The 23,725-nt window shown below is 43.1% G+C and overlaps 1 protein-coding gene across 3 annotated transcripts in view; it reads right to left on the reverse strand.

Annotated features, from left to right (window-relative positions):
• Positions 1-23,725, reverse strand: part of bach2b (BTB and CNC homology 1, basic leucine zipper transcription factor 2b) — a 123,574-nt gene that overhangs the window by 43,063 nt on the left and 56,786 nt on the right. For all 3 annotated transcript variants that reach the window (XM_079526003.1, XM_079526001.1, XM_079526002.1), the window contains one exon: positions 1,320-1,580. In XM_079526003.1, coding sequence (XP_079382129.1) covers positions 1,320-1,568 — 249 coding nt within the window. In that variant the 5' untranslated portion in view covers positions 1,569-1,580. The remainder of the gene's footprint in view (positions 1-1,319; positions 1,581-23,725) is intronic.

Below are 23,725 nucleotides of genomic sequence, written 5' to 3' on the forward strand. Positions count from 1 at the left end.
ACGCACGCACGCACGCACGCACGCACGCACGCACGCACATACACACACACACACACACACACATACACACACCCGCCACACTCCATCCCAGAGGCAATCAGAATTTTAACAGATCAAATTAAAACACTGCGAGGCTGACACACTCGCTCTCACGCTCTGGTGTGACGGGGAAAAAAAGAAAAAAACTTCTCACAGTTAGCAGGGAAATAACAAAAAGAAAGTATCAAGGTCCCAGAAAAAATGTCGAGAGTGAACAAAAACACGGTGTTGGAGAAAGGGAACGGGGGAGGCAAGTGAAGTGACACTGTGAGGGAGGGTAAATGGATGTGTGTATCAATGTTTTCCCTTCAAACCCAAGCAGGAAAGGAGGGAACCGGGCACCCCGCCTAGAAGAGCTGTCAGCCTGCCAAGAAGAGAGCTTCTTTTGTATTGGTTTCAGCGGAGGGGCTTGTCTACAAGGGCATGCAGGATTCCCACCCACTGTCTCTCACTTGAAATGAAAATGTTATTGATTGAGATGTGTGAAATGTACGAGGCGGGGCCGGGTTTTCTTCTTCAGGAAAGTCACCTTTTTTTCCCTGTGTCGACTAAATTTTACAATGACAAAGATGCCATCCTTCTCTATCTAATGGAATAGAATCCTAATCGTAGAGCGGCTCACAAAGCTTTCTGCTCGCAAGACCCAAAAGATACATTCGTGTCTCTCGGGGATCCAAATTGAGAAAATACAGGGGAAAAAAGTACTTATTTCCCAGCGAAAACAGCCAATCTACAAGGTCACAAAGCATATCGCAATGCGATATGTTGTGAGCTTCTACATTGGCTATTTTCACTATTTCTTGACCTATTAAAAAAGCATCTGTGTAATTTTAGATCTTTGGTGTTGGCTATTCAAAATAGCAGATATAAATGCTCAGAGTGCGTCAGTGCAAGCTTGTACATCTGCTATTTTTGGACATATTTGAAAGATCAAATGATCAAAAAGAAGTACTACAGATTAGGCATTTGTAGAATCGGCATGGGGTCTTATTGGATTAAAGCTGTTCGGGTTTTTGTGGGGGGGGGGGGGGGGGGGGGGGAGAATCACACTTGTGTGAAGTGAGGGGCGCCTAATAATATAATACAAATGGGCCACATGGCGTCTCACGTCATCATTTAATACCCTAACCAAACATTAAACCCATAGACTGCTCTAAGTGCTCTAAACAAAGAATCCTATAGACATGGCTGCGTAATCTTTTTAAAAGCCATGCATTGGAGGGCCCTAAAAAAAAAAAGAACACAGATCCATAATGGATCCATAATGGATCCACACGTACCTCTTCGGGGAGGCTGACGACCAGGCCATTCTCCGCGGCCTGGCCCTGCACCAGCGCCTGCAGGAAGTACTGGCTGCAGGCCGCCAGCACGGCCCGGTGCCCGCGGAACTCCTTCCCTTCCACCAGCACCGTCACATCGCACAGGATGTCCTGCTTCCGCTGGTCGTTGAGGCACAGGAGGATGTTGGTACAATGAACCGTCGACTCATACACATACATGGGGGCTTCAGGCTGCTCATCCACGGACATTCCGCTTACGCCCTGGAAATAGAAGCGACACAACACACACAGAGGGGAGGGGGAGGGTTAACTTCCAGCAGTGGTCTGGCGAGTGCACACACACACACACACACACACGCGCGTGCGCATGCACGCACGCACGCGTTTGTGTTACTATACTTTTGAGGACATCAACATTCTAGGGCGTTGCTTTTATGAACGTCAAAATAGTTTTTATAAGCATTTTTAAACGTAATCCCCTTGTAGATAAGGCTATTTTCGGCGCATGACACCGCAGCACGAAGCTGAGGTAAGATTTTGGCATTCGATCCCATCCCCACAACCTAGGCTCTCATTTCTTTCCTCATTCTTCCTAATCCTCCTCTTGTGAGGACCAGAATAATGTCCCTCACGATTTCTCTATTCCTCTCATTCTACTATACTTGTGAGAACATTTGGTCCTCGCAAGTAGGCCTAATACAAGCACACACACACACACACACACACACACACACACACACACACACACACACACACACACACACACACACACACACACACGCGCGCATACCGCAGGGCTGAAATCACCTCCCCACTACGGCCGGCCAGCCAGCCATTCCAGCTAGTCCCATGATTCAACAATGCAGCAGTGACTGGCCGCCTGTCTCCTCTCCACTCCACTGCACTTCACATGCTCATTTCCCCCATTTCTCCCCTGAAAGGACCCCATGTAAATATGGGGCAGAAACCTCTCATCTGTAACTTGGCCATACTACAGCATCACACAAAACTACAGCATCACACAAAACTACAGCATCACACAAAACTACAGCATCACACAAAACTACAGCATCACACAAAACTACAGCATCACACAAAACTACAGCATCACACAAAAGCATCACAAGTGGCAGATCTGCAAGCTCGAAACGCGACACCAAGCAATGCGTTTTGAGCTTGTAGATCTGCTACTTTGGCATTTGAATCCTGAAAAGTAACAGTTTGGACATATGAGGTTTCCACCCGACAGAGACGATGCCCGTTTTGGTCATACAAGGTTTCTACAAGACAGCGACAATCTGATGTTATGTTGTCCATGTACTGTATTATTTATTAAGACGCACGCACGCACGCACGCACGCACGCACGCACGCACGCACGCACGCACGCACGCACGCACGCACGCACGCACGCACGCACGCACGCACGCACGCACGCACGCACGCACGCACGCACACACACACACACACACACACACACACACACACACACACACACACACACACACACACACACACAGACACACAGACAAATGCTAGGTTTGATGTTTACCTGGTGTCCTAGTTTCTTTGAAGCGATACGTTGTTCTACTTACACTCTACTTATGTGACGATTTGTTGTTGTTTGTTTGTTCATGACATTTATTTCCACCCGCTGCCCTGCATAAGAGCATCTGCTAAATGCCTCGCTAGATTGTAAATTGGAAATCTATATTTGTACCTGCATGTGTACAAACAGGCACTGATCCTCACGTTACACAAACACACGGTGTGAGAGTGTTCATTCCATTCTCACTCATTCACATCTGCTTTGGCAATGTGTAAACACAACGTAGACAGTGACGCACTACAAAAGCACTTGAGGAAATGCAACAAAAAAGCACTAGATCGGGTCCTGTTGTCACCCTAGAGGAGAATACAGACCACATGTGTATTCATTGTAAAGATAAGGACAACAGCCATACATGCTGTTGTTATGTATGGCACGCATAGAGTGCATGCATCTGTATGCTAATTCAGAGTGCACGGTAACACAAGCACAGAACAGTCTTTCCAAAGTGCGTATGACTGAGTAAACGTGAATAGTACAAATGTTATGCATATTGCATAACATTTTGCTTAGATGACAGAATCCTTTGCTGTAAGAACAGTACCTATCTGTGAAAAACAGCATTGCTACTTTTGCCTATGTGTAGGCAGGATTTAAACAAAGATTTACAAATCAACACCACTATAAACACTTGTGAAAAGTGATAGGAAAATTTAAAGAAGCGTTTTGTATCTGTGGAAAAAAACCCACCACTGCAACCTTTGTCTACGAGTATGCAGAATTTAAAATGAATGTACAAATCATCACAACAATAAACACTTGTGAAAACTGAAAGGATAATTGAAAGAAGCGCACTGTATCTGTGAAAAAAAAGAACACCGCTGCAACTTTTTGTCTACCAGTATGCAGAATTTAAAAATACATTTACAAATCAACACAACAATAAACACTTGTGTTTTCCCATTACCCAGGGCTGTTCTCAGTAAGTCAGTGTGCTGTTGTAGTAGAACTCCACGGTTCTATCAAAACACATACTCTAATAAGAAGCCCAGGTCGGGGAAAATAACAGGCACACGTGCCATGGCTTTTTCTCCCCTGCCAAACTTTCCGTTCGGTTGGCCCTGCGATGACAGACGGCGGGCAATCTTCCCCCAGAGAGCTCTCACTAGAAACACTCTGCACACACAGCACTAAATGCACTCAAACAACTGCCACTGTACTCTATATAGTGCAGGTTAGGGCTGGGCGATATTAGCCTGGTTAATAAACCAGACCGAATCAGCCGTTGGCAAAAAAAAGTTGCCTACCAGCGGATTTCGGTCTGGCGAGGCTCAGTAGCACGCCTCTTTCCTACAATCGAGAACAGGTCGGACCAATCGGGACACGGTATGCAATATGGGCGGGCTTTGGTACAGTGACGTTCAATGCTTGAGACTTTTGACTGACAGTAGCTCTGACCAATTGCGTCAAAGAGAAAATGTTCCCCGGGAAATGAAATCCAAGTGGAGCCAGCCCAGACTGATATACCGCGACAGTGTTGTGTGATATTAGTCTGGCTTATTAGCCAGGCTAGGGCGATATGACTTCAAATCAATATCACGATTATTGACAAACCTTTGCCTCGATTATGAGTAATGCACGATTATTAATATGAATGGTGAAAATAGCACTACAAGACCACAACATGATGCAGCCGCTGTGGGATTGTAGATTGGCTATTTTCACTATTTTTGTACGTGTAAGTGAGTACTTAGACTAATCGATTTAGTTGATTGAAAATCAATAAAAAAAAGAATAATAAAAAAGTAATAATACATTAAAAACACTGCTTCTCCATTATTCAATTGACGGATTGATTGATCTAACCCATTTTGACTGAAAAAGCTATGTTTCTATGTCAGTCGTTCTTCGATTTTTCAAAAATAGCAGACCTACATAGCTCGCGCCACCGAGTGGCGTGCTATGAGCTTGTAGATCTGCTATTTTTCAATAGCTAAAGCATAACATAATGCTAACACCAAAAGGGGTTCCCGCCCAGAATGGGTTAATACTTTATTAGACAGAAATGTAAACAGCACAGTACAGTCAAACACTTTATTCTAAAAGGAGAGCACCGAAAAAAGTCCTTGCGGTCCTGGGTATTCAAAAATCATAACATTCATAACACAGTCATGACATGAAAAATAACATTTTGGGTTAATTTCTCAGCCCTATGCTATCTTCCCAGAGAGCTCTCACTATAGAGACTCTGCACACACAGCACTTTACTGCACTCAAAGTCTCAAACAACTGCCACTGTACTACAGGTCTGTGCTGCTGACTAGACTGTTAGTGGACATCTTTGGACTACTTTACTCCTCGTCACACTTCACCTGCATCATTGTTTGAGCAGGCTAACCTGAGGGAAGAATTCATGAATAATAATAAAGAAGAAGCAGCAGCACTTTGTGAAAGAAGAAACTGTATATAGAGGTTGCATGATGGGCTTAATCCTGGTGCAACGTGTGAGCAATAAGACCCAATCCCTCACGCTTTGGTTAACCACTTAAACCAGTGGTTCCCCAAACTTTTCAGGTCGAGATCCGAAAGAGAGATTCAACGTTTTGCCCGGGACCCAAACTAGTAAAAATAGCAGAAGAGCCCGTGATGAGCTGACGCACACTGCGACGTTGCCTCTCCGATTATGGTAGTGGGATAATAACATACAGTACATACCATTTATATAGCGCTTTTCTGAGTACTTTTTCTGAGTTGCTTTACAAAACAGAAACAACATGATGTACAAGTACACCTCCTGGACAGTGGCTAGTATGTCACAGGGACTCATCCCACCCTTGAGTGCCAAGCGGGGAGGCATCGGGTCCCATTTTTATAGTCCTTGGTATGACTCGGCCGGGGATTGAAACTCCCAATCTCCCAAACTCCCAACTCTAACCACAGGGCCACTGAGCTGGTGGAGTGCCCTTGAGGAAGGTCATTAGTAGTGTAGTAGCCGGTCCAGTGAGGCTACTGAAAGGCCAGTAGTAGAATCCTGTGGTTGTATTGGGCAGCTCCGTGTGAATGCACGGAATTGTGTGTAAGAGCAAATGAAGGAATTGGTGGAAAAAGAAGGTATTGGACAGACACAGCCAATAGTCCCTAGGTTTAAAACAGTGGTCTAGTGTACATACAGTACAGTACGGTAATCACTTCACATCTCATCACATGAGCCCTTGTGATTGTACTATGCATTCAGCCACTTCTGACTCACTGCCACTTTTGGGGATCGGTTTCCCATCCGCCAGGACAGTCAGGAGCCTATGGATCCTGACACGCACGCACACGCACACGCACACGCACACGCACACGCACACACACACACACACACACTCACACACACACACACACACACACACACACGGAGGGGATACGTCCTATACTCCAAGCTGGAAATGGAGACCAAGTCCTCCAGCTAATGGAAAGTCTCACCATTTCCCAAAAGACTTCTCACCGTTCTTTTTTAATTCTATGTATTTATTTCACAGTGTGCAGAAAAACAGGAAAGGCAGGAGAGAGAGAGAGAGAGAGAGAGAGAGAGAGAGAGAGAGAGAGAGAGAGAGAGAGAGAGAGAGAGAGAAAGAGAGAAAAGAGAGAAGATGACCTGCAAAGAGCCTCGGGTCTGATTCAAGACTGGGGCCAACTGCAGGAATCAGATAGATTTTTACCAAGTCTGAACAGCCCAAACACACAAACGCACGTGCACAAATACAGAATTTTTCGCGTCAGATTTGAACCACATTCCTAGGTGGGTTTAAATGTGTTTTAAATGTAATTTCTAAAGATTTGTCTTAGTTATTTTGTACACTGAAGCCTGAATTATACTGCATCTTATATGACTGTGTCGCTCCCCAAAAACAAGCAGATCTACAAGCATGGATTGCATGATCGTTACCATCGTGTCTGAATACACAACTCTGATCTGATACTAAAAGTCAGTACTAAAAGATTAGATTTCAGATTTGCCTGCATTATGCCATAGACTTTAAAAGGTTTCTGCCCGGCGAGCTACCCACTTCTCACCATTCTCGCTGTGATCAGGTTCAGGCAAGTGAAGAGCTATGCCCGACTTTCCTTCACCAGCCAAAGTTTGGCTGGAGGAGTTTAGTATTTCCATTTCCTCAGTGTGTAAATGCTAATTTATACTTCATCGCTCGCCAAAAATAATTTCCAAGAAAGAAACCTGGCGCGAAGCGGAGCGGATAAAATCTGAAGTCTATACTTGCAATACCCCATGTCCAGGATTGTTAAGGACCCTTCACCGCTCTCTGGGCTTTTAACCACTTAAACCCTATATACTTTGCTGTGGTCTATACTTGGTTACCTTCCTTTTTTTAATTTCTACACAAAATCACTTCGCTGAAAATAGTCAACCTATAAGCTATTTTTTGCAGAATGTTCGTCTATTATGAAATGCCCAGAATGGGAACACTATAGGCTTCATGTGGTTATGGATGTTTAAGTCTTCAGACAAGTAGTAAAGCATGATTTATGTGGAAGTGGGCACAGCTAGACATTAGGCTGATGGCTCTAACATACACATTCACATTCTCTCTCATATTGGTATTACAGTATGTGAGCACGTATTATATAAGAGCTTGTGAGCTTGCTACTGTATGACTGTGCAGTCATTCACACTGGATACAGCAGATCCGAATAAAACAAATATCACTGTGAGCTTTTAGATCTGCTGTTTTCATCAGGTTGGGGAACGTTTCATGTAAACATCTATGTAAGCACACCTATTTAACCACGCAAGACAAAGTAGTATTTATTTATTTGGGGGTGGGGGGGGGGGGGGGGGGGGGGGGGGAAACCTTGGTAAGGTGAACATTGAAAACCATTTTTGTGTTAAAAATCTGTGTCATAAAAAGCAATATTTTATACTTTGGCAATTTAAAAATAGCGGATCTACATGGTGAACATTGAAAACCATTTTTGTGTTAAAAATCTGTGTCATAAAAAGCAATATTTTATACTTTGGCAATTTAAAAATAGCAGATCTACAAGCTCATAACACGTCACTTTGTGACAGCCAGCGCTTGAAGCCGGAACAAGCCCGGCCAAACCAGGACGTCTGGTCAGCGTACTGCAGACCCATAAGCTGTGTTTCCGGTCCTACAGAGTGTGGTTCGAGGGCAGACAGAACCAGAAGCTTCTGTCCAGACAGCTCCAGCAGTGGTTGTCTGAGTGGATTCGGCTGCAATTGTTGTATAGCTCGCTTATTTCCATCGAGCATTTCTCTGTCGGCTTCCCGGGATAATGACCTGTCTTCCAAGAATAATGTTTCCAGATGCGGTTGCAAGGTTCACGGCAATCCAAACATGCTATTTCTGCCCCCCTCGGAATGTGCCGCTTGCTTGGACTTTTCGGACGGCACGTTGCAGTTTTGAGAGGGGAAAATGCAAGGATGACACTAACAGAAGCCGCAAGAAAGCACGCGCACACACACATAACTAGACACACATGTGCGGGCACACATACACACAGACAAGTGAATACACATGCAGACAGGCACACATACAGACATAAACACACACAGACATAAACACACACACACACACACACACACACACACACACACACACACACACACACACACACACACACACACACACACACACACACACACACACACACACACACACACACACACACACACACACACAGAGACACCCTCCCAAACACACACGCGCATCCACAAACACAAACACAGACAAACACACGCAGACCACAAAATAGCAGGCTATGGTTACATTCTGATGAGAACTGCTGAAGGACGCAAAACTGTTTTTTCATTGGCTACCGCAGGTCGGCTTGTTTTCCCCCCCTTTTCTTTTTATTTTGTCTTCTTTTTTCCGGTGTGCTAATATCAATCAAAGGGTTCCATGACTGGGTATAGCGGTATCACATTCCATAGATCAAAATGAGCTTTACTCCAACCGCCAACAGAGCTGACTTCATGCTGCTTACCGCAGCGGTTCTCAAAGTGGGGTCTGGTGACCCCCAAGGGTACTTGAGGTGGTTCCAGGGGGGTCCCCAGCTAAATGGTTCATAGTTAGGATTGGGAACCAAATGGACCCGCACAGGTCCTGCCTGAAATGATGGGGGTCCGTGGCTGAAATGCTTACCAAACTGGGAGTCTTTGAAATGTAAAAGTTTGAGAATCACTGTGCTCTCCTGGAAAGAGCCCTGTCGGCTGGAGCAACGCTGATGAAAACTAATGTTTCCTTTGCAATGCCCTGACGTACTGTAACAGTTATGCCCTGTGCCCTGACGTACTGTAACAGTTATGCCTATGTGACGTACTGTAACAGTTATGCCTATGTGCCCTGACGTACTGTAACAGGTATGTCTATGTGACGTACTGTAACAGTTATGCCTATGTGACGTACTGTAACAGTTATGTCTATGTGACGTACTGTAACAGTTATGTCTATGTGACGTACTGTAACAGTTATGCCTATGTGACGTACTGTAACAGTTATGTCTATGTGACGTACTGTAACAGTTATGTCTATGTGACGTACTGTAACAGTTATGCCTATGTGACGTACTGTAACAGTTATGCCTATGTGACGTACTGTAACAGTTATGCCTATGTGACGTACTGTAACAGTTATGCCTATGTGAAAGCCACAAGGAGCTTATGTGTCCGAGTGTGCAACAAAAGGTGCACTTAATGGAGGAATGGCCTGAGTGAGAGGAAATGGTTCATGTTTGCTTTCCTCATTTGATTTTTTTAGTTTTCTTTTTCAGTAGCAAATAATTTGTACGCCTTTTTCATTATGCCAATTCATTCCTCTTTGTTTAACTCGAGACCTGAGAGGTCGATTCTACAAATATCTTAAACAAATTTAATTTGGCCACCAACCGCCATCTCAAAATATTTTGTTTCAGGGACTCCCAGAAGCAAAGATTTCAGGTCAAAATGTTTGCTTTGAAAATGTATATATTCAACCCAGCAAGCCGAATGACGTCATGATGACGTTATGGTGACGTCCTCCGGTGACGTTCAGGACGTTCAGAACTATAGGCCAGTAGGCAGAATTTATGTTGGTTGAAATCAGGTGATATTCTGGGCCAGCTCTGACTAGTCTTGGTTTGACTTGATTTGGTCCCAATAGAGTCATCACTAATTCCTGACCGTGCTTGCTGGGAAATATTTACACTCAAAAATAGCAGATCTACAAGCTCATATCGCAGCACAAAGTGAAGTGCTATGAGCCTGTATATCTGCTATTTTTTATGTTATGTTATATTCATTTATTGGACATCATGGTCACATTGGACGAACTAGATGCATTGCTTACAGTGTATTAGCACGGTTGCTGCTAGTTTTCGACACCTGTCCACAGCTTTGTATATAGCCAAACTATGGTTAAAGTGGTTATAATCTAACTCGATTAATGTAGCTCTGAGATCCCTCCTCCCAGAGTGGATTTTGCAGCCTGTCTAGTGACCCGTAAGGTCAATGCATACCTACATGTACCACTCATACAACTGCTCTATTTTTAATGCGTGTGTCTGGGGGGAGGGGGACGGAGCTGCGATGCTCATATAGAGCTTCACACTCACAGTTACACACAGTCACACCCAGCAGCTGCTACAGTAATGCCCAAACAGTCACCTAGCATCGGCCGCTACACACAGCTTCATCGCTGCCTGGGGTCAACAGCTGTTGTTAAATGCGGTGTAAGTGATATGTTTTTGTAAAAAACAAACAAAAAAAACTAAACGTGTTGTTCCTACTGTTTGTTAAATAACAGGGGTCTCTCCCTCTTCAGCTTAGATAGAAAATACATTGAAATCACTTAACCACAAAGACCATAGGCGAACATTTGAGTAAATAGACAGGCAATACCCCTTCTAAAAGGGTTAGTAAATAGACAGGCAATACCCCTTCTAAAAGGGTTAGTAAATAGACAGGCAATACCCCTCCTAAAAGGGTTAGTAAATAGACAGGCAATACCCCTTCTAAAAGGGTTAGTAAATAGACAGGCAATACCCCTTCTAAAAGGGTTAGTAAATAGACAGGCAATGCCCCTTCTAAAAGGGTTAGTAAATAGACAGGCAATACCCCTTCTAAAAGGGTTAGTAAATAGACAGGCAATACCCCTTCTAAAAGGGTTAGTAAATAGACAGGCAATACCCCTTCTAAAAGGGTTAGTAAATAGACAGGCAACACCCCTTCTAAAAGGGTTAGTAAATAGACAGGCAATACCCCTTCTAAAAGGGTTAGTAAATAGACAGGCAATACCCCTTCTAAAAGGGTTAGTAAATAGACAGACAATACCCCTTCTAAAAGGGTTAGTAAATAGACAGGCAATACCCCTTCTAAAAGGGTTAGTAAATAGACAGGCAATACCCCTTCTAAAAGGGTTAGTAAATAGACAGGCAATACCCCTTCTAAAAGGGTTAGTAAATAGACAGGCAATACCCCTTCTAAAAGGGTTAGTAAATAGACAGGCAATACCCCTTCTAAAAGGGTTAGTAAATAGACAGGCAATACCCCTTCTAAAAGGGTTAGTAAATAGACAGGCAATACCCCTTCTAAAAGGGTTAGTAAATAGACAGGCAATACCCCTTCTAAAAGGGTTAGTAAATAGACAGGCAATACCCCTTCTAAAAGGGTTAGTAAATAGACAGGCAATACCCCTTCTAAAAGGGTTAGTAAATAGACAGGCAATACCCCTTCTAAAAGGGTTAGTAAATAGACAGGCAATACCCCTTCTAAAAGGGTTAGTAAATAGACAGGCAATACCCCTTCTAAAAGGGTTAGTAAATAGACAGGCAATACCCCTTCTAAAAGGGTTAGTAAATAGACAGGCAATACCCCTTCTAAAAGGGTTAGTAAATAGACAGGCAATACCCCTTCTAAAAGGGTTAGTAAATAGACAGGCAATACCCCTTCTAAAAGGGTTAGTAAATAGACAGGCAATACCCCTTCTAAAAGGGTTAGTAAATAGACAGGCAATACCCCTTCTAAAAGGGTTAGTAAATAGACAGGCAATACCCCTTCTAAAAGGGTTAGTAAATAGACAGGCAATACCCCTTCTAAAAGGGTTAGTAAATAGACAGGCAATACCCCTTCTAAAAGGGTTAGTAAATAGACAGGCAATACCCCTTCTAAAAGGGTTAGTAAATAGACAGGCAATACCCCTTCTAAAAGGGTTAGTAAATAGACAGGCAATACCCCTTCTAAAAGGGTTAGTAAATAGACAGGCAATACCCCTTCTAAAAGGGTTAGTAAATAGACAGGCAATACCCCTTCTAAAAGGGTTAGTAAATAGACAGGCAATACCCCTTCTAAAAGGGTTAGTAAATAGACAGGCAATACCCCTTCTAAAAGGGTTAGTAAATAGACAGGCAATACCCCTTCTAAAAGGGTTAGTAAATAGACAGGCAATACCCCTTCTAAAAGGGTTAGTAAATAGACAGGCAATACTCCTTCTAAAAGGGTTAGTAAATAGACAGGCAATACCCCTTCTAAAAGGGTTAGTAAATAGACAGGCAATACCCCTTCTAAAAGTGTACAACGCATCACACATTAATGCAACACATCGTGAGCTTATACAATGGCTATTTTTGGCGAATGCATTTGGTGTAGAGGGGGAAAAAAACGATAGCATAGTAGTGTACTCGTTCTTGGGGGAAGCCCAGTCAAAGCAGTATATTGGGTTTCAGTGGGTAAGGTAAGGAGGAGATCCTGACTTCTCTTTGGTTATATTATGCTGATGAAGCTACGCTACAGCGCCTGGCTTAGTAGACCATGATGACAGCAGCACAGCTGCAGGTAGAACCACATCAAATATGCATCGTCTTTGTTTTCATCCTGTTCGCCAGCGGTGGAAGAAGTACTCTGATTTCTTACTTAAGTAAAAGTAGCAATACCACAATAAAGAAATACTTATTGACAACATACTTACAGAACCATAGTAAAAGTAGTTGAAAAATAAAGGTTGTCCAACTTGTTTTTCTCTAAAATATCCAATCTACATGCTCGCATTCAATCTAAAATAATTAATTTAATGAAATAAATAAATAAATAAATGGAAATACTAAGTAAAGTAAAAGTACCTCAAAGCTGTACCTTTAAGTACATTAGGCTACTTGAGTAAATGTACTTGTTTCCTAGTTCGATCCCGGGCTCCCCCAGAGTTATTGTCGAAGTGCCCTTGAGCAAGACACTGCACTCCTAATTGCTCCCAATGAGAAGGTTGGTGCCTTGCCTGCAGGTTTCCTTTGCCGTGGGTGTATGGATGGGTGAAATGTAATGAACATTGTAAGGCGCTAGGCTATATAAATGCAACATCGAGTTACTTTCCTCCACTGCTGTGTCAGTGCACTGACTATATGTGCTGCTGCTGACTGTACTGGGTTGTTTCTCCTCAGGCACATGCCAGTGATTATGTACTAGTAACAAACATACAGTACAACTACAGAAGCCCATGCCACCTGCCAGAAGGTCAAACTTGTTGCTCACTCAGACAACATAGGGTGCAGGTCAAAGGGGCCGTGCTGTAAGTGAGAGGGTCACAGATTCGATCCCTACAGCCGTGGTTGTAAAAGTGGGGTCTGGCCTAATGCGTTGCATTTAGAGCTATGTTACCGATGACTTCCGGGGCTCGCATGAATGCAGACCAGCCTCTCGTCTTTAGCGTAACTAAAAAGAACGTTTTTGCTACTCACCAATACATAGGCGGGTTGTGTCATTAGAAAGCCTACTCTCCTTAGTGGGTGCACTCTGAGCCCCCCCAGAGCTATGGACCAGAGCTAGGTCCGGCCGGGGACCCCCAGGGGTCCTTGAGGAGGTTCTTGGGGGTCCCCAGCCTAATTAATGATAGCTAGGAGAGCCATATGGATGGACCCTTTCCTTTCCGGTCTCTAACACTGAGCGTGTACAAATGGATTTGGTTCCATTTGCATACTCTCAGATGTATGGGGGTCCATGGTCTTAATACGTAACAAACTGGAGGGGGGGGGTCCCTGAAATGAAAAAAATAAATAGAGGACCACTGCCCTTCAGCCCTGATGCATGAACGGTTGAAGTTCCTTGAGGAAGATGCTGGACTCGTCTGTGTGAATTGAGACAGTCAACTAAATTGCTGTGGTGTAAACCGGCAGCCTTGCAAGGAAAACCCTACATCAACAGGATGTTTCACACACACAAAAACACACCCATGCACGGGCCGTCCACACAGTCACACTCACACACACACACACGCACACGCACACGCACACGCACACGCACACACACACACACACACACACACACACACACACACACACACACACACACTGCAACGTTTCCTTGCGGATGTGTGTTGTCGAAAAGGACAGAGGAGCAGCTCATTGGAGTCCCTGGTGACATGACCGCAGTACGTGACTCGCCCTGGTGCTCAGAGAGAGCGAGGGGGGTGAATGACAGCATCATCACAGCCAGGCTCTGTGATGTGTGTCCCATGTCTCTCTCTCTCTCTCTCTCTCTCTCTCTCTCTCTCTCCAGAGGGACGTGCAAAGGGACAGTGAGTGTAGCAATACACAGTAAAATCCTGAGTGTGAAATGAACTTGTGTAAAAAGTGCATTTATATAGCGCTTTTATCCAAAGCGCTATACATAAATTGTGCATTACATTCACCCATTCACACACAGAGGCGGAGGAAACCATGCAAGGCACCATGCACATCGGAAGCAATTCAGAGTCTTGCTCAAGGACACTTCGACACACTAACTCTAGAGCCCGGGATCTCAGTGGTTCTCAAATTGGGGTCCGGGGACCACCAGGCATCCTTGATGGGGTTCCAGGGGATCCCCAGCAAGATTATCGATTGTCAAGAACCCACAACTGACTTGTACAGATTTTTGACTCTGAGAGCATACTGTACAACTGGAAATGGAAATGGAGACACTTTAAAGGTGGTTGCACACTGGACGCGTTTTTTGGAAAAGAGAGAGAAACGCAGCTAAAAATCTGAAAAACGCGCTCGGTGTGCGGGGACCTTAACTGTATTTTATACTAATCTGCATTTTAGTATAACATTTTAGGGGGGGGGATCTAGAATTGTTTTGAACAATTAAAAAAATGTGAACAACATAAATCTTCTCTTATGGTGTCCCTAACTGGCACAAACTCTGATGGGGGTCCACGGCTAAATACATCCCAAGTTGGGTGTCCTTATCGGGGAAAATAAATAAAAAGGAAACAAACAATAGGACGGCCGTTGAGGAACGTGTTTCAAGTGGGCGGATTGTGACCCGGATTCGACGAGTTCAGAGTCACATCTCTTATGTAAATGTTTCTGTGCACCTCTCGCCTACTCTGCACCCTTACGCGCAGGCTGATATTTGTTGCCGTAAGCGACACTGAATATTTAAGTGGTAAATGAGAGTAGAGAGAGGTGATGTTAAATGCTGACAATGCTGTGTGACGCGCACGCACGCACGCACGCGCACACACACACACACACACACACACACACGCACACACACACGACTGTACTTAGCCATCACTCAGCCCGAGACGCTCTGGGAATATTTAGTCGACGCTTGCTTCATTTGCTTGTCGTACCGTGTCAATTAACAACCCTGGGCTGTACAGAATTTTGCAATGGGAGAACAATTTAGACAAATTCACCCCAAAAAAATATTTTGATTAGATAAGTGGAATGGGGATCAGAATTGACAGAATGGTTTATACCAGTGGTTTCCAAACGCTGTGCAGGGCCTATACCTTTGTACATTTGTGAGAACCACATATTATTATTGCAATACTGTATACAATGACTCAATGATACAAAAAGTCATGAATTATTTTTTTAATTTACAGTACTCAGTGCACACTCATGCCCTATACAACTATACTTTTTAAATAGATTAGTTGGATTAACTGTCACACCCCTACTTCCCTATTTTACCACACAGCCCAAGCGGAGCATCATGTTAAAGAAATAATAATAATAATAAAGAAAAGTCTAGACACACATATTCTGTAAGTGCCTGGAGTAAATAAGGTTAGGCCGCAGTCTAACAACATTATGCGCCCGGTCGGTACAGTCAATGGCAGACAAACATGAACACTGTGTGCAATTAAGGGGGTGGAGGATTCCAGCCAGATGACTGTAATTACTCCAAGGTTGAACACGCTTTTAATTGGAATGATCAAATTAGGCCACGGCAACGGATGACCTTGGAGCTGTGCGAGAGAGAGAGAGACGCCGAACATCAATAATACGCAATAGGTGATGAAGTCAAGCTCCTGTCACGAGGGTTTTCCCCCAGTGGAATCCGGCGGTTTACAGGTTTGTTTTGATTCAGTGTGCACAGAAAAGAGAGAGAGAGAGAGAGAGAGAGAGAGAGAGAGAGAGAGAGAGAGAGAGAGAGAGAGAGAGAGAGAGAGAGAGAGAGAGACGAGTCATCTAAATATAGGTCATACATTTGATGGAACACAGGGGACCTTCCTCAATATTAATCAAGTCGTTGAGGAGGATCATTCCCGTGACACACAGTGGTACTCAGGTCCACTGCATACAGCCATATTAACGCTTCATGATATGATATGATAAGCACAGGGGAGGTACAGTACATGGGGTCTCAGAGATAGGAGCTGATTAAACTGTCTGTATATAGTGTCAGAGAACATGGTCATGGGACGGGACCCTCCTGGCTTCCGTGCAGTGTTGATTTTGACAGCAAATTCTGATTTACCATTAGTCTTAGGGCCTTATCTTGTGCCACCCCTTACCCCATTATGATTTACCATTAGTCTTAGGGTCTTATCTTGTGCCACCCCTTACCCCATTATCCCTAAACGTATTTGCCATTTTTTACTATTTTTAAAAAACCTTTTAAAATAGTTCAACCAGCCGATCTACATCGACACGTTGTGAGCTTGTAGATCGGCTATTTGAACTATTTGGAAACGTTTATCAAAATAGTAAAACATGGCAAATAAGTTTAGGGATAAGAGGTGGCACAAGAGATAAGATATGACACACCGTTTATAGTTTCAGTCCTATCTTAGCCTATTTTAGAAATGATTTAGTCTTAGTCGACTAAATATTTAAATCGTAGTCTTTTAGTCTTTAGTCGACAAAATTAACCCTGCTTCCGTGCACATACTGCAATAATATACCAGCGGTTGTCAAACCTTTGGATGAAGTTTCTCTCTCTTTTGTTAACCCCAGTAACTCAGTGTACAAAACCAAATATAGCTGTAAGATTCAATGTATACAGTCTCCAGAGTTACAAACCCAGAAGGGTCCATTTGGAACCCTGAAGGTCCTTGGATTCCGCTTTGAGAACCACTGATAAACGGTACACTTTAGTGTAAAGTGTAAATGTGCGCATCTACATACTACATGGACTGCTATTCTTTCTTAGCCACTCTCTCTTCCTTTGTCTTGCTAATCCTACTACTCCATGCATATAATGATACAGAATTAAAACATCATTCAAATACAGAATGCAGAATGGAAACATTATCACCAGATTATCAGAAACCGTGTTAGACTATCGGTCACGGCCTAACACATACTGAATATACTGTATGCAGAACCATGTTAATTGCCGGTATGGACATATGCCATAAAATGCCCAGCAGGGATATTTTTACCAGCCTACTGATGTATGTATCCATGACAACCAAGTAACAACTCGAGTAGAGGATAAATACTAAAGACTAAAGCAAAAGACATTCATCCTCAGTAAATGTAAGGAAAGCTGGTTTTTCAGTTGCATTTGAAAAGCGTTATATTGTGTTACACATTCTTTTCAATAAAAATAAATTCACATGCTGTTTATTTCATTCATTCAGAGAGAATAGAGGCTCATTATTTTCTTCTTCTATTGGACGATCATTCATAATTTTACATTTTATAGTATATTTTTTATAGTATATTTTAAACAATCAGATCGTATGGCATAATGTAGTCTTTTCACTAGATACTTTCTTACTCTCACTGAAGTAATTCATTGGATGACAAATGTTGCATGTACAGTACTTGAGTCATTGTTATTTTGGCGTAGGTTTTACTTGAGGACAGCTTTGGCTACTCTTCCCCCGCTTGCTTCATTATTGGATTTTAGCATTTTCTTTTATCCATACAGTGTGCACAGGGTCTTTCCAACAGATGACCGCAGATAACTCAGTGACATGAAGGGCACATGGTGCCCGGTGCCGATAACGATAGACAGTCTTCAGGGCTTTTCAGGAGGTCAGCGGGTTGCTAATATTGATTGGGAGATAATTTATGCAGAACTCCGGCAGCTGAGACACAATGCTGCCCTGTGCAAAATGTGCAAAATGAGCAAATGCTGCCAGATAACTTCAGCGGCGTGTGTGCTAGTACAGCCAATATATAATAATAATGTTTCATGTGGAATTATTTTAAAATTACTATCTGCCTGGCGTCCCAATTTTGTGCATGTCATTATACTGTATATACTGTAGGAAGATGTTCCAATTATTTCCAAATCTGTCCCCACATCTTTACAAAGTAGCAGATGTACAAGCTCACAGCGAGCTTGTAGATCGGCTATTTTCAAGTATAAAATAGGTGGTTATGTGGTTACGGTACACAATCTACGCAACCTATGCATTACATTACAATTATTCAAATAAAACATACTCATTCTGTATTCCACTTCACTACTTTAAGATCACGGCGCACCAAAGGCATTTCAACAAATGATTGTGCCGTAAGGGCATAAGAGAGCAGTAGGAGGCAGCCAGGCGAAAGCCCTGGCTTCCTTCCGCCAGGTCATATTGAGTGCTTGCAGGAGCAGCGGGCGGAGTAAATGATTAAGATGGATGAGCGAGGATGGGGTTGGGTGGGGTGGGGTGGCGTGGGGTGCGGTGGTGGGGGCGAGGCATGTATGCAGGTTGGGCGAGGCACGAGTAGGTTCAAGGTAAGACCCGGCATGGAAGTCAAATGAGGCTATACGGCTTCGGAGTCATTAAAACCTCCCAAGTCCATCTGCAAATGGACCGAGCCACCTTCCACCGAGCGTGGAAAATCAATAACGTCTCCCTTTTCGCTTCGATCGCGCCGCCGGCCCTGGCCAGCGGAAAAACAGCACATCATCAATTCTATGCCTGGCACCGACAAAAGGGCTCAAACCTGAACCTGAAATATTCATGAGCGGGAATTCCACCAGGCTCCAGGAATGTGTCACCTTCATAATTAAAATGTGTGTGAGCAGCAGAGGCTTTGGAATGGACTGTTTTACAGTCCCCTGGCTGGATGTGATCCATATGTCCCTAGTGACCCTGGGATATATGCAAAGCAATGGCAAGCAGGTGTTTTGGGTATACGGCCACTTGGGTTGTTGTGATGAGTCCCCTGGGGGCCCCCGTTGAGCCTGAGGAACCAGGCCCCTGGTGCTCTTCCTGGCCAGACAGTGATGAATGGGCAGTGGTGCAAAGTAACTACTAGTAAGTACATTCACTTTAAGTACTGAGTCATTTCACTGTGCATATGCTTTACTTGAGTATACGACTAACATCTCAGAGGTATAAACTAGAAATGGTGTATTTTTTAGTTTTTACTACATATATTTGACAGCTTTAGTTACTATACGGTAATTACTTTGCAGATTTGCACAAGTAATCAAATTATTAATCAAGAATCCCCCCAAAAATCAACAATACAGTAGCTGTAGCTTAAATGTAAAATAGGGCTATGTATGTAATCGATAGAAGATAAGTAGTTAGTTAGTATAGCTAGTATAGTTCTCCTGCCACTGTGAATGGGCCTATGACATCTCGGTCTCCTGCCGGCACAGCTGAGATTTCCACCTCAGTCTAAAGGTAGGAGCCTCTAATTAACAGCAGACCTAGGATGTCTCTTTTAGTGAGCGGTATACTATCCAGGCCGTAACCTCAACCACGTGAATCAATAGTAAAACCACCTGGGGGATTTGCCTTTTAAGAGAAACAATTAGTGCAAAGCACGATGCAATGGAAGCCCATCAAAGACGTCCGGATTATATTCTAACTCTAAGGCACTCGTTATCAGCAAGACTTGCTACCTGTACAGCAATGTTCTTGTCATGCGTACGTTGCAGGTTAAGGAAACTCTGTAAACAGTTTAAGGTCCATGGACTGCCTGACTAATTCCTGCAAGTATTATTTGGAAAACATCTGTAAAATTAAACTGAGTTGAGTAACTCAAAACGTAACTCAAAATGTCAAAAAAAACCACTCTTGAGTCCTATAAGCCAAAAACTGCCACCAAGCAGATCTAACACGTTCAAATTCTTTACTCCGTAACTCAAAACGGTTAACAGATCGCATATATACAGTAAGCACTGTAGTATATGTGAAGTTCAGTGTAAAAACCCCCACAAAAACAGTATTGTTTACTGTGATTGTGGGTAGCACGTACAACACAACAGGATATACGATTTAAAAACAAGAACAAGGGAGATGGACACTAAATATGTCCTCCTGCCTGGTTGCTGCAGCGGTTGACAAGTCAAGTCATGCTTTATGGGTATTATCATTCCGCACGCACGGGTGGAATCAATGACCAGTCAGAAATTAGAACGCTTGACTGACAGAACCCTATTGCATAATTCTGTGTGCAATGCTCATCGTGGACGTGTACAATACCGCAAGCTTATCAAACTACTTAACTTAAATTCTAGACCAAGAAAACCCTTAAAAGTTTGCAAGAAGCCTTAGAAGATGCCAAGAGATTATTACCTCATACAGGCAGAACTAGTCATCCTTGTAACTCCAAACAGCGCTGTGGCAACTTTGTCAACGTCTCTCACAGTATGTTTAGTTACAGAGAGCATCTGAGCATATCAGCATATGTGGGTGGCTGAGAATGACGAAGGTGTGTGTGTGTGTGCCGTGCGTGTGTGTGTGTGTGTGCGTGCGTGCGTGCGTGCGTGCGTGCGTGTGTGCGTGCGTGCGTGCGTGCGCTTCCGCTTGTGTTGCGTATGCGTTTCAGTGGTCGTCTGTGTGTGACAGCATGCCAGAGTATTTTTGGGTCCTGCCTGCTTAAATGCAGCTAGCATGAATCATGACTTCCCACATAGTAGGTCAGTGCGGAGCAGTGAGTCATATTGCCGGCTTATATGGTAGCAGACTGCACATGTGATGTGATAGAAACACTTGGTTATCTATAGACCCGGCTCTCTGTTTCAAATGTCTAAGGCAGAGCTGTAACACTATGAGTTTAGAGCCTCGGCGTGTGTGTGTGTGTGTGTGTGTGTGTGTGTGTGTGTTTATTTTCCCAAAAATATTTGAATGAATCTAGTCAACCTAACCATCCTAATAGTATTGATCTTAACTTATCCTGACCCGTACACTTTGTTTAACCACATGAACCCTAGCGTTCCTCTCGTGGGGCACACATTCAGATAAAACAGCAGATGTACAAGCTCACAAACCGTTGCACTGCGTCACATTGTGAACTTTGTAGACTGGCTATTTTCAGCGCAGAGGGACAAAACTAAGTATATCTATAGGGTTTAAGTGGTCCCCATTTAAACCCCATATTATACGTACATACTCGGAAATAATAGCCTATACCTACAAGTTTAGAGCGCCTCGCATTGCGCCACGTTGTGAGCTTGTACATCAGCATTGTTTGCCATTTTTAGGGTTGAAAGTGGTTAGACTCAAATCTGTTTGGATGACAGGGTGGTCCTATGCTTACAGAAACAAGTCACCATCCACCATTGACAGAGGTGGTCTTTTAAGCTAAAGTATAAATTATACAGTCACAGGTAATTTACAGTATGCAAAAATGTGCATTCATCACATGAAAACACGCACACGCCTCACTATTTTAAACCTTCTCCTTGCTTAAAGTCCTTTATTGACCCGAGACCTCTCGTGCCCTGTTCCTTGTACCTGCACTTCACTCTCTAGACGTGATTATTCTAGCGCCGCTGAACCTTGTACTCTTGCCTTAACAATGGGCTGCTTATCCTGCTGGTGATCTACTGAACCGAGCGCCATTCTACGTGCACGCCACGCACACACGTCTCCTCGTCTGAACTTCCACCCAGCTAAATCGATGAGAAATCCATCCTCCTGAATTTCAATGTTCAAGCCACCAGACACCCTCCGCGGCCGAGGTGGGCAATCTCAGAAAGCCAGTGACGCCTGTGACACGTGATCAGAGGTGGAAAGCAACTCTGTATATTTACTCAACTGTACTGTAGTACTATTTACAGGGATAGTTCACTTTCAAATTAAATAAACATTAAAAAAAAGTAATGGAAAACTCACGCATTAGAAGGACATTCTAATGCGTGAGGGGGGCGTGATCTTTCCATTACTTTTTTCTTTCTTTTTGATATGTGTTTCTAATGTTTATTTTATTTTAAAGTGAAATATCCCTTTAAGTACAACTTCGAGTATTTCCATTAGAGACAAATATTGTTCTTTTTAATCGCAATGCAATTATTTGACAGCACTGGTTACTTTGCATATTTAGATTATTTCAAAACATACAATAACCACTTAAAGGGGAATACCACTCATTTTCAACATTTTACTATGTCATTAATATACCTTTGAGCTGTTATAATGGAAATAATAAAAAAGTCCCCCCATTCTGTGTTTCCTAGAACTGGAGGTATGAAACAAATCATTAACATTGTGAATCACATCTTGATGACATCATCAAGATGTGATTCATAATGTTAATGACAATGACAATTACAGCTCTAAGGTATATTAATGACATAGTAAAATGTTGAAAATGAGTGGTAATCCCCTTTAAGCCCTATCTTATACTTACAAAAGTGCAATTAATCTGCAATTAAAAAATATATATATATGTTTTGACAACTCAAATGCTAAAGTACGTTTACCCAAGTAAAAAAAGAAAATCTGAATACAGTATTTCTACTTTTACTTAAGTCTTAACACACCAGAGTACATTTCCCACCACTGGTGACACCGTGATGCACTGAAGCTCAACGGAGGCCTGGAACTGCCAGGAGGGATAGAGGGACTTTGAGGAACTGCACTGGGGTGGTGATGTGTTGGTATGGGGGGGGGGGGTCTGCGTCTGGAGGTATTTCTGCAGTGCCACCAGAGCCAGAGGAAAAGAGGAGCTCTCCTTCTAATTAGATCGGTGATTGGCAGAGCGAGGGGGCTGCCACCACAGAAATGTGTCCAAGTTGAGGATTATCTGTTGCATTATTAATGGGGCCACAATGGAAGCAGCTGGGAGTAGTGTGGTGGTGGGGGAGGGAGGGGGGTGGGCCTGTAGTGTGGAGGGGGTGGACGTTTGGAAAGATATGCTGTGTAAAGCATTGACATTGACAAGGAACCCTCGAATTGGTATGTATTTACCTTGTGGACCCCCATCCGAAAATAATGTACTGTATGCCAGGTAAACCAATGAGAGAAGATAATGGTTGTTAGAAATGTTATATATTACTCTTACATGTTTCAAGATGTTCAATAAATTGTTATTGAAAAAAAAAAAAGCCGATCTACAAGCTCAAGATGCATGTGACACATTGTGAGCTTGTAGATCTCTATTTTCGAATAGCCAAAGCATAATATACTGTAGTTACAGTGGTTAAACTTGCTCATTTTGCAGGAGATCATCTGGAATACACTTTGAGAACCACTGCTGTACAGCACAAAAAACATATTGTGATATATTCTATATGTTCTACTTTATATGAACTATGGTACATGTTTCTGTACACAGCACATGCAGTGTTATCTCCATGTTTTGAGGGAAGAGGAACATTAATGCTTAACGTCACAATTTGATCAATTTGAGATAAATGATAAAGATTTTTTTTTAAACAATGAGATCAAACTTGTTTGTTCATGGAA

Source organism: Electrona antarctica (assembly GCF_951216825.1).
Source record: "Electrona antarctica genome assembly, chromosome: 17".
Classification (NCBI taxonomy): Eukaryota; Metazoa; Chordata; class Actinopteri; order Myctophiformes; family Myctophidae; genus Electrona; species Electrona antarctica.